Source organism: Myiozetetes cayanensis, unplaced genomic scaffold, assembly GCF_022539395.1.
Source record: "Myiozetetes cayanensis isolate MyiCay16 unplaced genomic scaffold, myiCay2020 scf4, whole genome shotgun sequence".
NCBI classification, from domain to species: Eukaryota; Metazoa; Chordata; class Aves; order Passeriformes; family Tyrannidae; genus Myiozetetes; species Myiozetetes cayanensis.
In genome coordinates, this window is record NW_026087631.1 from 6058716 (window position 1) to 6071413 (window position 12698).

At 48.4% G+C, this 12698-nt stretch overlaps 1 protein-coding gene across 1 annotated transcript; it reads left to right on the forward strand.

The window, feature by feature from the left end:
• The first annotated feature begins 3330 nt into the window (after positions 1-3330).
• THAP1 (THAP domain containing 1) lies at positions 3331-12692 on the forward strand. Its single transcript, XM_050328953.1, is given in 4 exon segments — positions 3331-3428; positions 3800-3995; positions 7499-7571; positions 7574-12692. Coding segments are annotated over 4 exon segments (729 nt in total). The 5' UTR covers positions 3331-3357; the 3' UTR covers positions 7963-12692.
• Positions 12693-12698: the final 6 nt, after the last annotated feature.

The following is a 12698-nucleotide window of genomic DNA, read 5'->3' on the forward strand; positions in this document are numbered from 1 at the left end:
CTTCACGGCGGATCGCCCGCTACGCCCGCCGCTCATGCTGCCGCCCTCGCCGGCCGGCGGCTTCGGCGCGGGGCGGGCCGGGCTGGGCGGCTGCTCCGCGGGGCCGGCCGCCCTCGGCTGGCAGCGGGGACTGAGCCGCCTCCCGGCGCCGCCGGACCGCGCCACGCCCCGGGTCCGCTGCCCGCCCCGTCGCCGCCTCCTGCTGCCTCCGCCGGTACCCCCCTTGCTCCTTCCCCCGCCCGCCGGGCTTGCGCGGAACGCCTTCCCGGTGGGGTGTCCGCGGGGAGCCCGCGCCGCTCCTCCCCCTCGGAGACTCGCCCCGCCGCTGCGGTGCGGGAGGGGAGGCGCCGCCGGGGCCTTCGTGCGGGCAGAGGGGTTTCTCGGGGGCATCGCTCCAGCCGGGGCGCGGATCCTGAGGGAGGAGAGCGAGCAAGGGCCACGCGTGGCCGCGGTCGTGGGCAGGTGCTCGTGAGCTGGGACTGTGATGGGTGGGCACGGGGTAGTGCAGGTGTCGGGGGTTAACGATTCCCGACAACGCAAACGCAAGCGCAAGCGGCGGAGTCCGCCGGGCAAACACTTGGCCGTCAGGAAGCATGCCGACTTGTCAAACCAAAAGTCCCTTGGCGGAAGAGGATGGATTTTATGGAGTTTTCCTCTGAAAAAATTAGTTAAGAGAAAGGGTTTGAAACAGCCTAGACACGTTTCCAACATTTGCAACCTCAATGAAATGTAAAAAAAACGTTTTCAGTTTTGAGGTGGTATTTATTATCTCTACTCGAGACAATTGCCTCTGCCCCTTTCCAAGTCCCTGAAATTCTTATGGGATGAGGAAATTTCTTCTTGCACCCAGTCTTTTAGAAATCCCTTTTGCTTCAGGATACCAAAGTGATTCTCACAGAGCTATTGAAAGCTCTCATTTAAGTCTTCAAGATCAGCTTGCTGACTGAGGGCCTCGGTGGCTCATCTACACCAGAACTCCTCATCTCTGGTGGGACCCCCAGCATCGCCTCAGTTAGGCATCACTCTTCTGCAATCTACTCATATTTTCTCTCCAGGCATTTCCTCCCTACATGTTGTGTAAGTGCCTCTTCCCCCAGGATCTAGTGAAGCTCCTGAGCTCTGCTGTTAGCCCCATGGCCTGCATGGCCACACCGTGCCTCCACTGTGCCCAGGCTGGCTCCAAAAGTGGGGCAGAAGGCAGACACATTGCTGTCAAGTCTGGAAGGACTTTGCCTCAGAATCCCACTTGATATCCATAGGAGAACTGGAGTGTAGGTGAGCCAACCAAGGCCTTGATGACCTTTACTCAAGTACTTTGGGGGCCCCAGTTACACACCCTGCCCAGGGGGCAGGAGCTCCATTTCATCTCAGTCCAGCACCTCCAGTCCCTGCCCAGTTATGTCACAGGAGTTCCTCTCTCCAGCCCCATCTCCTGGTTGAACCTTGGACCTGTGTTTCCAGTTCTGTTCCTGGCACCATCTCCTGCTGCTCCTGCCTGAACTGCCTCATAGCGATAGTGGACCTCGTATACAGGGTTCATCACGTCGCCTTGTCTGGGTGCGTCCGTGGGCCCAGTCACTGGTGTCTGCCCTGCCCTGCCCTGCTGCAGGACCCTGCCCTGCTGCAGGACCCTGCCCAGGTTGGTGAAACTGGGCATTGGCTTTGGCCACCCCAAGCTCATCTTGCCTCGGGCAAAATGAGCTTTACAAAGCCCAGCTCTGCTGGTCCAGGAGGCTGTGGCAGAGTCACTGCCCAGAAAACTGGCAGCAGCAGGACTCCAGGGAGAAGAAAGCCATCAGGCAAAGGCCAGAAACAGAGGCATTTGCATGGATGGGGAGACGTAAGCATGTTTTTCTTGGTGAGGAAGGTGGTGCTAGAAAGAGCTTGTTTTTGTTTCCTTGTCTCTTGGCTGACCCAGCAGCAGAGGAGTGGAGCTAGCAGTGCTCAGCTAGCACTGAGTGCTGAAAACAGCTAATGTGAGTGGCTTTGTGGAAGTATTACTGAGGCTGCTTGCTCTACCAGCTTTGCTGTCCTATTCCTGGGTGAGCAAATGGCAGCGACTGGTGCCTTCCCTCAGCCAGGCAAAGAGGCAGACAAGCCACAGCCTTCAAGCTCAAGCCAGTACACCTTCTCTTCTTTTCCTTACAGAGCAAGTGCAGAGGGGGAAAGTAGGCTGAGGAGAAAATGATGACCTGGGTGGCGTCAGATAAAAAGCTGTGGACATTCACTTGGGCCTGGGGTCATTGTCAGAGAATTTCCAGATAAGATGTGACACATACTTGGGTGACACTAAACGGAGGTTCCTTTGTCAGTTCTGAACAAAAACTCCCTGTCACTTACGTAGTATGGTTTTGGTCCCTGATCTAATGCAGAGTTGGAAAGTGAGACTACAGAATGATAACATGTTGAAGCTGCTTGAAATGTACTTATTTGTAACAACAGTTCAATTTATTGAGATCTCTATACAGTGTTTGCTAGATACACCTGCAAAACAAGTTTAGGTGAGTGACACAGAACTGTTCTACACATCCTTAATGCAACTATGTGTTATGTGGTCTTTGTGTTGTTTTCTTTTGCTCTCTTCCTGCCTCCGGTTTTTTTTATTCATTTTGTTTGTTGCTTTATGTTTTTGTTTGTTTGTGTGTTTTTTTTGTTTGTTTGGTGGGTTTTTGTTTTCCCGAAGGCAGTCAGAACCTCCCGCGGGGCTCATAGCGCCAACTTCTTCCTGCCGCGCTGCGCCCGCATCCCTGTCCCGCCGGCGGGTCTCCCTCCCCCCTCTGCGGGGCCTCGGCCCGGGCTTGTACCCGGCAGGGCGAGAGGGCAGGCGCGCAGCCCTGCCCAGATGTGGATGGGGGAGAAAAGGCGGGTCGCCCTGGCCAGATGTGGATGCGGGGGGGGGGGCTGGGCGGCCCTGCCCAGATGTGAAGGGGGGAGGCCCTGCCCAGACGTGGGTGCGGGGCGGGGCCGAGCGGCACCGTCCAGATGTGGAGGGGGAGGGAGGCGGCCCTGCCCAGATGTGCGGGGGGAGGGAGGGGCACAGCCGCGCGCAGGGGGCGGAGCCGGGGCAGAACGCGCCCCGATTGGATGGCCCGAGGGGATAAACCCCGCCCCCTCCCCGAGCGCCGACTCTCCTAATGGGCGGAGCGCGCCGCGCGCAGCTACCGCGAGAGTCTGCGTTGAAGCCGGAGCCGCCATCTTGGAGTTGGGAGAGGCCGCGCGTCCCGTTGCCGTCCCCGTCCGGAGGGTCGCGGCGCGGGGGGCCCGCGGGGGGCGGCAGGAGCGATGCGCGCCCGCCGCTGAGGCCGCGGCGCCCTCGCCGGCTCGCCCGCGCCCGCCGAGGCCGCGGGGCCGGGCGGGATGGTGCAGTCGTGTTCCGCCTACCGCTGCCGGAACCGATACGACAAAGAGAAGCCCATCTCCTTCCACAAGTGAGTGAGCGCGCGCGGGCGGGGCGGGGCGGGGCGGGGCGCGCCGGGGGCGGGGGCGGGGCCGGCGCGGGGCGCGCGCGGCGAGGGGCGGGAGCGCGCTCGAGTCGGCGAACGGACGGACGGACGGACGGACGGACAGATAGACAGACAGGCGGGTCCGTCCGTCCGTCCGCGGCCGCTGAGGTGAGGGGAGCCTCGCCCGCTCCTCCCGAGGGGGGGTCTCCCTGGGGAAAGCCGAGGGACGGGACCCTCTGAGCCGCCAGTTTCGGAGAGGGTCGGGACCCCCCTCCCCGGGTTCGGCTCTGGCCGTGACCCCCCCCTCGCCTGACGAAGCTCCCGAGAAAAGGCTGAAAGTGCCTCTTTGCTTTCAGGTTTCCTCTCACGAGACCCGATCTTTGCAAGAAGTGGGAAGCCGCCGTCAAGAGGAAAAACTTCAAGCCGACCAAGTACAGCAGCATCTGCTCAGAACACTTCACCCCCGACTGCTTTAAGAGGGAATGCAATAACAAGCTCCTAAAGGAGAATGCGGTGCCCACGATATTCTGTTACACCGAACCCGGTGAAAAGGTAAACCCGAGGCGCCCGTGGCCGCAGGTGCCGCAGCGTGGGTTTTTGGCAGCGCGGCAGGGCAGCAGGAGGGCAGAGGATGCGGTCTGGGAAGGATGCTGAGCCTGTGAACGACACCAGGAGGGCTGTGGTGGCCGAAACTTAACCAGCAGCTGTTCCCATTGGCGCTGACAAGAGCAGAGGTGTGGGCTGTCCCAGGCTACGGAGCGCAGAGAGGCTGTACAGGCAGCTCTGAGCAGCTCCTGAGTCCGTTCAGCACACGGATGCTGAATCACGTGGAATGGCAGCAAAGTAGGAGGATATTGCCCTGTAGTTAGGTTGTTCAGCAGTATTTCTGGTGTATTTGGGGTCAGAGAGAGCCTTCAGTGGTGCTCGCAAATGTCACACCTTGGCTGATGGCTACTGCTAGTGTTGAAGAGACGGTGTTAATTACCAAAGTTAACCGTCCCCTCAAAAGGGCTCTGTCCTCTCGATTTGTAGCGTTAAAGTGAGGTATAAACAGAGGGGCAGAACCTTACCTGCGTCTACCATCTGTCTGTCCTGAAACTACCTCTGTCTTGCCTTAACCTTGTGGTCAAAAGCCGGGGTGGTCCCTGACTTCTGATGGTAGAATCTCCTGTGGGAAGTGTTCTTCCCTTCACTGCGCCACTAAAGCAGTTTACCATGAGGTGCAAGTCAGTTATGAGTTCTTCCTTCTTGATAGCTGCAAGACAAAGATGAGAAAGATTGACTCTTAACTCCTATAAAGGATATAAAATATTTGATATCTCGTCACTCCACCGCTGTGGAAGTGACAAAGAAGAGAATGGTAAATACAATAGATCTAGGGAGCAACAGAATGTGATGAGATGAAGTGCACAGAGAACTCAGACTTATCTCTCATGTACAAGGTTGTATTGATGCAGAAATAAAAAGGCAATGTGTTTGAAAAATGAAAAGTAGCTCATAACAGCTAAGAGAATATAAACAAAATGTATATAAGGAAACAGGCAATTTACAGGTAAATCTGCCTGTGTTTTTTTGTTTGATTACACCTCCCTGCTTATCTGTTATAAACACACTTTGTTCATTGTGTGTAAAATAGTTTCAAATTTTTTCACAGTCTGAAAGCTGAGTGGGTGTACAGGGTAATCTACAAAAGTGCAGTTGGTGCAGGAGGATTAGTAGTGAGCCATGTTCCCAATTTCATTGTCATGCCTGGGTCTCCAAAAACACAGTGATGTGCCTTTTAGTTATGAGGGATTTCGTCCTATTCATATTTGTCTCATGGGACTTTAAATAAGCTGCCACATATCTTCAAGTAACAGTGTAGGAACAAAAAACAGTAGCGGTTGTTTTGGAATTGAATCCACATTGATTTTGAAGTACAGGTTTATATCTTTTGCGCTATGTAGTTTGGTATACTTCCTTTCTCTTTGTGTCTTAGTAAAACCATTTATTTGCTATAAGAAGTAATTAGAATTCCCTGATGTCTCAGGGATACCAGCTGTTCTCTGTGGTACATTTTGACAATATTAACACGTTTATAGAGGTAGCATGTGCTCGGTAGCTGCGAATAAAAGTCTCTGCGTGACTTCAGCAGTGCAGCAGTGATCTGATTTTTGCTTTTGTTTCCATCAAGAATGAATTTCTCTTTGCCAGTAACAGCTTCACTTTGTGGTTTGTTTTTTTTTTTTTTTTTTTTAAGTAGAAAAACATGATAGAGACAGCTGATAGGGTCAATCTCTTTGGAATGTTCATGAGTGAGTTAGGTAGGATAACAGCAGCAGTTGCTTATAGCTGAGAAATAAGACGGGTAGCGGTCTGGTTTTATGCTTTTGTGTGATCAGTTATATTTGGGTGCATGTGAAACTTCCCTTCAAAACCAATCACCAAACTGCCTTTTCAGTTGCTGTCTGCCAGGCGTTGTAGTTTTTATGAGGGATGAGTAGACCCCCAAATGTCAAAATATTGCCCCATTGGCGTGTGAAGTCAAGGAAGTTAATGACATGACCTTCAGATCTGGTGAGCTTGATATTTAGATTGTGAGGATTATTGACTCTTTTTAAAATCAACGTTTTCCCTGTCCTTAAGCTTTTCTGGGTAATAATAATAATATTGGCAACAGCTGGACAGGTAGAAAATTGTTTCAGTGCCTTTTTCACTGAGAATGTCTTAAGCTTTCTTTTTAAGTGGCAATATGCAAGCTCTTTTGTTTCAACAGTGCTTTTTTAATCATCATGAGCACAGAAGCATTTCTGAATTATACTACGTTCCTCTGGGGAAGGAAAAATCTGATTCTCTGCTCTGGCCTAAACTCAAGTGGTGGGGGATCTGTGTTGTCCTGAACTGTACAAGTGAACCTATCAAGAGAAATGTAATAAAAGCTGCAGTTTTACCTGCAAAAAAAGCTGCGGCGGAGTTGAGCCAATTGATATTTTGCTGCTGCAGAAAGGGAGAACTGTGCTTCTCCCTTCTCCATCCCACCTGCCAGCCTTGCAGTCCTGTTTCTCAACATGACTGGGCAGTGTGTGCTCACAGTCCACAGGGGCAGCCGCATCCTGGGCTGCACCCAAAGCAGCGTGGCCAGCAGGGCAAGGGAGGGGATTCTGCCCCTCTGCTCTGCTCTGGTGAGACTCCACCTGCAGCACTGCATCCAGCTCGGGGTCCCTGCAACATAAGAAGAACATGGACCTGTTAGAGTGAGTCCAGAGGAGGCCACAGAGATGGTCAGAGGGATGGAGCACCTCTCCTACAAAGACAGGCTGAGAAAGTTGAGACTGCTCATCCTGAAGAATTAGACCTCACAGCAATGTTGCAGGACCTAAAGAGGGCCTACAAAAAGGCTGAAAATGGACTTTCTACAAGGGCATGTAGTGACAGGCCAAGGGGGAATGGCATTATACTGAAAGAGGGCAGGTTTAGATCAGATATTAGGTGAAAAATTTCTGTTGTGAAGATGGTGAGGAGCAAGTTTGCAGAGGACCTGTGGGTGCCCCATCTCTGGAAGTATCCAAGGCCAGGTAGGATGTGGCTTTGAGCAACCTGGTCTAGTGGAAGGTGTCCCTGCCCATGGCAGAGGGGACTTGAAACCGAATGATCTTTAGGGTCCCTTCCAAACCAAACCATTCTATAAATATGTGATTCTCAGCTTTTCCACATATGAGGGCAGGTGTAGGTCTTGCTTCTTAGCTAATTGTGAATACTATTTGACCTAAGTCTTCAAGTAACAGTAATTGCTACATTATTCAGTTTTTGATTTATCTGAGACATCAATGGCTTGAGTTTCAAAGAGCCCTTAAAATGAAGCTAGTTAAAAATCTCTCCAGTTGAGAAGCCAGACAAAGCAGGCCCAGAGCTTTCTGTCAGTTTCAAAAAGGTAGGCTCTGGAATTTATTTTACTGATTTAAATCCTAGTTGCTTATGTTATTCCGGGGCTGTATAGTGGGGGGGTTGTGTTGTAAAACAGCGTTAAGCATGAAAATGGACTTTTTTTGCTTTGGTTTTCCCCTTGTTCCTTCTAGTCTGAGGAATTTGCAGAACAGCCGGAAGATCCGCTGCCACCTCCTCCTCTGCCGCCGCCACCGCCACCTCCGCCACCCCGCCCCCACCAGCAGCTCCAGTGCTCCCACCACCCCCGTCGACTCCTTTTCACCTGTCCCAGATAGATGCCAGGTTTGTAGATCCCAGCATCGGATTGCTGATGCCTCCTCTCCAGACCCCGAGCAATCTCGCCGTTTTCTGTGATCATAACTACACCGTGGAGGATACGGTCCATCAGCGGAAAAGAATTCAGCAGCTGGAGGAGCAAGTTGAAAAGCTGCGGAAGAAGCTCAAGACGGCGCAGCAGCGATGCCGGCGTCAGGAGAGACAGATTGAAAAACTGAGGGAGATTGTTCAGTTTCAGAAGGAAAAGGACATACTGGCGGGAAAAGGCTATGTGATTCTGCCTAATGACTATTTTGAAGTCGTAGAAGTACCTGCCTAGAGGTCATGAACATCAGTTTTCACTTTGGTAGGCCAAGAAATTTAGTTTAAAAACTAAATTCTTTCTAATTCTGTATGTAAGACTCTCCAGAATTCTAAAACAGTAAATAAGCAGTCATACAAATGAGATAATATTTTTTCTTCACTGTCGTTTCAGTTTGATACGCTTTTAATACATTGAAGATGCACACATCTCAGAATTAGAATATGAGCGAATTTACAAAATATGAATTGCTTTACCATAGGAAAGGATGCAAGGTTGAATACACCTAGAATTTTTTTATTTTTTTTTTTTTTACAATGTCTGTCCTATGCTTAAAGGGAATGGATATTGAATCTGGCTGAGAGTGAAGTTGAGGTGGTTGTACACCTGGTGCTTTGTCAAGGCATTTAACATAGGCTTTGGTGATCCCCCAGTAAGTAGTTTTCACTGATCTTTAGGAAGAGCAGAATTAAGCCAGCTAACAACATCTGCAAGCTTTTTTAACGAGTGCTGCAGAGAGATAGATGTGAGATGCACATTTTGGTCTGGGAAAACTTCCAACCTCCGTTTGCTATGCATTTGAAGCGCTGCGAAAAGTCTAATTCCTGGATCCCTTTGGGTGAGGTATGTAAATGAACCTCGTCTTTCGGAGTAGCTGCTCAACACGTGTGTGCTTTGAGGGTGGAGAGCTGTAGAAGCAGCTTTTGAGAAGTGTGGGGCAGAACTGAACATGTGTGGTACTGAACTGTTGGCAGGATCGGGAAGGCAAAGTGCTGTTCGTGGAGACTGCTTTGCACAAGTACCCTGGTAATGCACAGTCCCCAGTATGTTGTAGTGTCACCTTCCCATAAGCACTGTAATGGGTAGGGTGTTGCCCTCATTTTAAGTTGTTGCACTGAAGTCACATGTGAACCGTGAGTAGCTTCAGGAGGTGAAGGTTTTTTCCTTATCCAGGGAGTCAGCTATTTGTGACTTTCTTTGCAGTATACTTTGATTTTTTTTTTTTTGGTTGTTTTGTTGTTTGTTTGTTTGTTTGGGTTTTTTTCACTCCCCAAAAGGCATCCACCAAAGGGCAATTAGGGAATTAGACTTTGGAGTTGCTTGGTGCTAGACTGGTTTACAACATCTCAAATGCTGCTGCCTCTCCTTCAGCCTTATTAAGACTCTTTCTAGAAAGAGCTTAGCATGACAAAGTGGTGCAGCAGTTTGCACTTACTTTCTAATAATGTATTTAGTCAATGAATTCATTCAAAATCAGAGAAAAAGGCATCTTGCTAACCCTGTTATAGTCCTCACAGCTGAAATTCCTGGATATACTAGACGTGAGGAAGACTGCTTTTCTCAGTCTACGTCAAACTTGTGTGCAGTGTGGATTCTAGCTCTGATGCTGAACAAGCCTTCTTCATGATGGCTTTAAGAGCCTCCCTTAATATCTTGTTAGCATGACATTTTGAAATGTTTCGAACCAGTCTTGATACTTCTGACCTCACTCATGCCATGTGTCTATTTTCCCTACCATTTCTTACAATTAAAGTGAACAAAATGCTGATGCTTCCATTTGTGTACATTTATTACACCTGATTAAAAATTAAAAAAACCACAAATGGTGTGTGGTATTTTTAATTACTCTCTTTTCTCTTTTTCCCAGGATTTTGCCAAAACTGTCATGACATTTTGCGCTTTTTTTCTTTTTTTTTTTCCCCCTAGTAATTCCTGGTTTAAGATGATGGGTTTTTCTCACAGTGTTCCAAAATCTTGTTGCTGTTACACTTTACGCTTAAAATAAACTTGAAATCGCTGAATTTCAAAAGCGACAAGGAAAAGATGTTTTAAAAACTGTTGCCATGCTGTTGGCATGTGTGACCAGACAGCAGATTGCATCTGTTTTCTCTGCAAAATTCCCCTCTCTTCTTCCTCTCCAGGGATTTCAAGTGTGACCTCCTGAGGCGTGGAGGTTGCTGCAGTGCCACGCTCCTGTGGCCTCTGCCCCCCAGCATCGAGCTGGGTACTCCCATTATCACCCTTCTTGTGCCCACCAGCTCTGGTGCTGATTGCACTCTTCTGTGGGGCACTTCAGCTCACTAAAGCAGCGGGTTTGGCCCGTGGCAGAGGACCAGCAGTACCACATCTGATAGGAAGGAATGACACGGCCAAGAGCGGGGAATAATGAGAAATAAATCCTCTCCTCTGGGTGCCTTAAGTTGTTGCCTTATGTCAGCTGCTTCTGAAAATATGAGGGTGACTTCGTGTTCCTAATGTTCAGCGCTGTTTCCTTCCACTCTGGCCAAAGATCCCTTTTTGCCCCTGCCCTGTTATGCTCTGGCTGCTGTACTTGTTGGGCCCTTCCTTCAGATATTTTAGCTTCATAACCTTCCAGGAAAGCACCACACCAAAATTAAGTCTGCAAGGTAAATTTATGGTGTGCTGATAGGTGGCTGATGTGAGGAGTTCTTGTGTGTGTAAGCTTTTTGTGTTGGTGAAATTGGTTTAATAGCTGACTCAAGTAAATGTTTCTCCCATTGAGAGGGATGATTATTTCTCCCCTGGAGGTTTTCAGAAGTACCAGGTTGAAGAGGGGACTGCTGCACAGTTGCTGGCTTGCTTTCCTATTACCTGAGGATTTTTCTCAGGAGAGATGCAGTCCATTCTGACAATGGGCTTGGATTTCTCCTGCAGGAGCTTTTTTTTTCCTCCCCTTAATATAAAGTCTTGTTAACTTGTTAACAAATTAATGTTAACTGCTGATGCAGTCGTGCTAGGACGAGATGTGTACTTCACTAGACCCATGAGGGCTCTCAGTATCACAGAGCTCTGAATTGAGGGAAGAAAGGCTGGCACAGAAACAACTAATTGTCTTTCAGCAGTTGACTTTTCATGCACTGCACCCTAATCCTCTCTATACCACAGTGCCTCTTGTTTGGTAGCAGTATAGAAAGAGATGATGAAGGATGTCTGCTACCGCTAGGAAAAGAATTCTGACTAATAAGCACAATGACAACGACACGTCCCTGAGCATGTGTTAAAATTTCCTCTTCTTTTCTCGGGTGGGACTTGTTACATCTACACAATCATCTGTAAAAGAGGGCTGCATCACTTGCTGTTTGCATTGGCCACAACTAGTACCTGCACAGTAGCAGAAATTTCAGACGCTTCTCTGGAAAAACGTCATTGCGAGTTAAAAAGCAGGGATGGGAATGGTAGAATGGCATGTGGTTGTTCAGTTGTGCTCCTATGAAGTAGCTGACAATTTGTTTAAATGCATTTCACTGAGGCCTATTTTATAAATCAAACAATTCATTGAAGTTAGAAAGTAGCACAGTAGGCAAAAATGCTCCATCCTTAAATCATGGGAAGAGAGATTTGTTTTGAAATGAGCTGATGCTTCAGCAGGCAGGAATTGGAGCAAGTTCTAAAAAGAGAAGTTTTGGCTTCCCCCTGTTGCCCCAATTTCCGTTTTGCTGTGATGGGGTATCTGACCTATGTGAAGTGTTTGCTTTTTTTACCTCCTCATACCTCTGCAAAGTATGTGATTTCCCTGTCTAACTGGGACAGTTCAAACCTAGAGGTATGTTTTATGGGCACCCTGTGGGAGTTCTGAAGGAGTTCTTCTGAAGCTGAGGAAAGTGCAAAGCAAATCCCAGCTTTAACTTAGGAAGAAGGAAAGCAAAGTAGTTGCTTTGGTAAAACTAAACCCAACACAGTTTCTAAATACTTTTCGGAAGATCTCTCCTGTTACATGCTTTTCTGGGCCCAGACAGTTATTCCTAGTTGCCCTTTTCCTTTCTTTCTCTCCTGAGACCTGCTTTAGGTTTTAGTCTTATTGAGTTTCTCTGTTTCCTGTCAGCTTACACCTTCATCAGGTGGCTTTGGCAGGGTGGAAGGGGGTGTTTTGAGCTATGGTCTAATTTTAACAACCAAAACACAGTCTGCTGAAGCATGTTGATGACTGCAAGTTCAGGTATGTACCTCCTGCTGTTTTAAGCACAGTAGGTTATTTACCATGCTTTGCCATGATAATGGTTTGTTTATAAATGAGAAAGAGAAAAACAGGATACATGACTCAAAAGTATGAGAGTAGTTTCTCTTAGAGATTTCCCTTTGTGTTTGTTCAATGCTTTCAGTGGAAATTTTATCTTTGTACAGACATCTTTGATAGGACTGAATCATTTTGTTGTGCAAATTGGAGAGCAGACCCAATTATAGTGTTACATAGGCTGAAACAGTTTAAAAGTGGGCAAAATTGTTGCAAAGTTGATGTTTAATCCGGGATGAATAACTTGAAACAGTTGCAAAGGAAAGTCATCTTAAATACTCATAAATTAAAGAAGCATTTAAATAGGTTACGAGAAGGAAATGTTCAAGTACCTCGCTTGAGAATAGTTACATTACATTGTCATAATTACATTATTGCAATAATTAAGTATTTCCACAGTCCTGCCACTATTAGTTCATGTAGCATTGAGTGTCAAGCCTGTCGTTGTGTGAAATGATCTTTTGATTCTCCTGTATCTGTCTCATCCTAATGTATAAGGAAAGTAGGTTGTGAGGCCTGGGCTCACACATTCCTGCAACCTCTACAACAAAGTGATTGTGCTCTGCCTCCTAATTGGTTCTACTGGTCTCTTAGTTGGGGAGGAGTATGGAGAATACCATCTGACCAATCATTAGGGTGGGGTTCGTTTGTTTGTCCTGTTTTGTTTTGGTTTTGAACTCATGAAGGACTTGAGCAAATCAGTCAGGCTCCTCATTTCCTT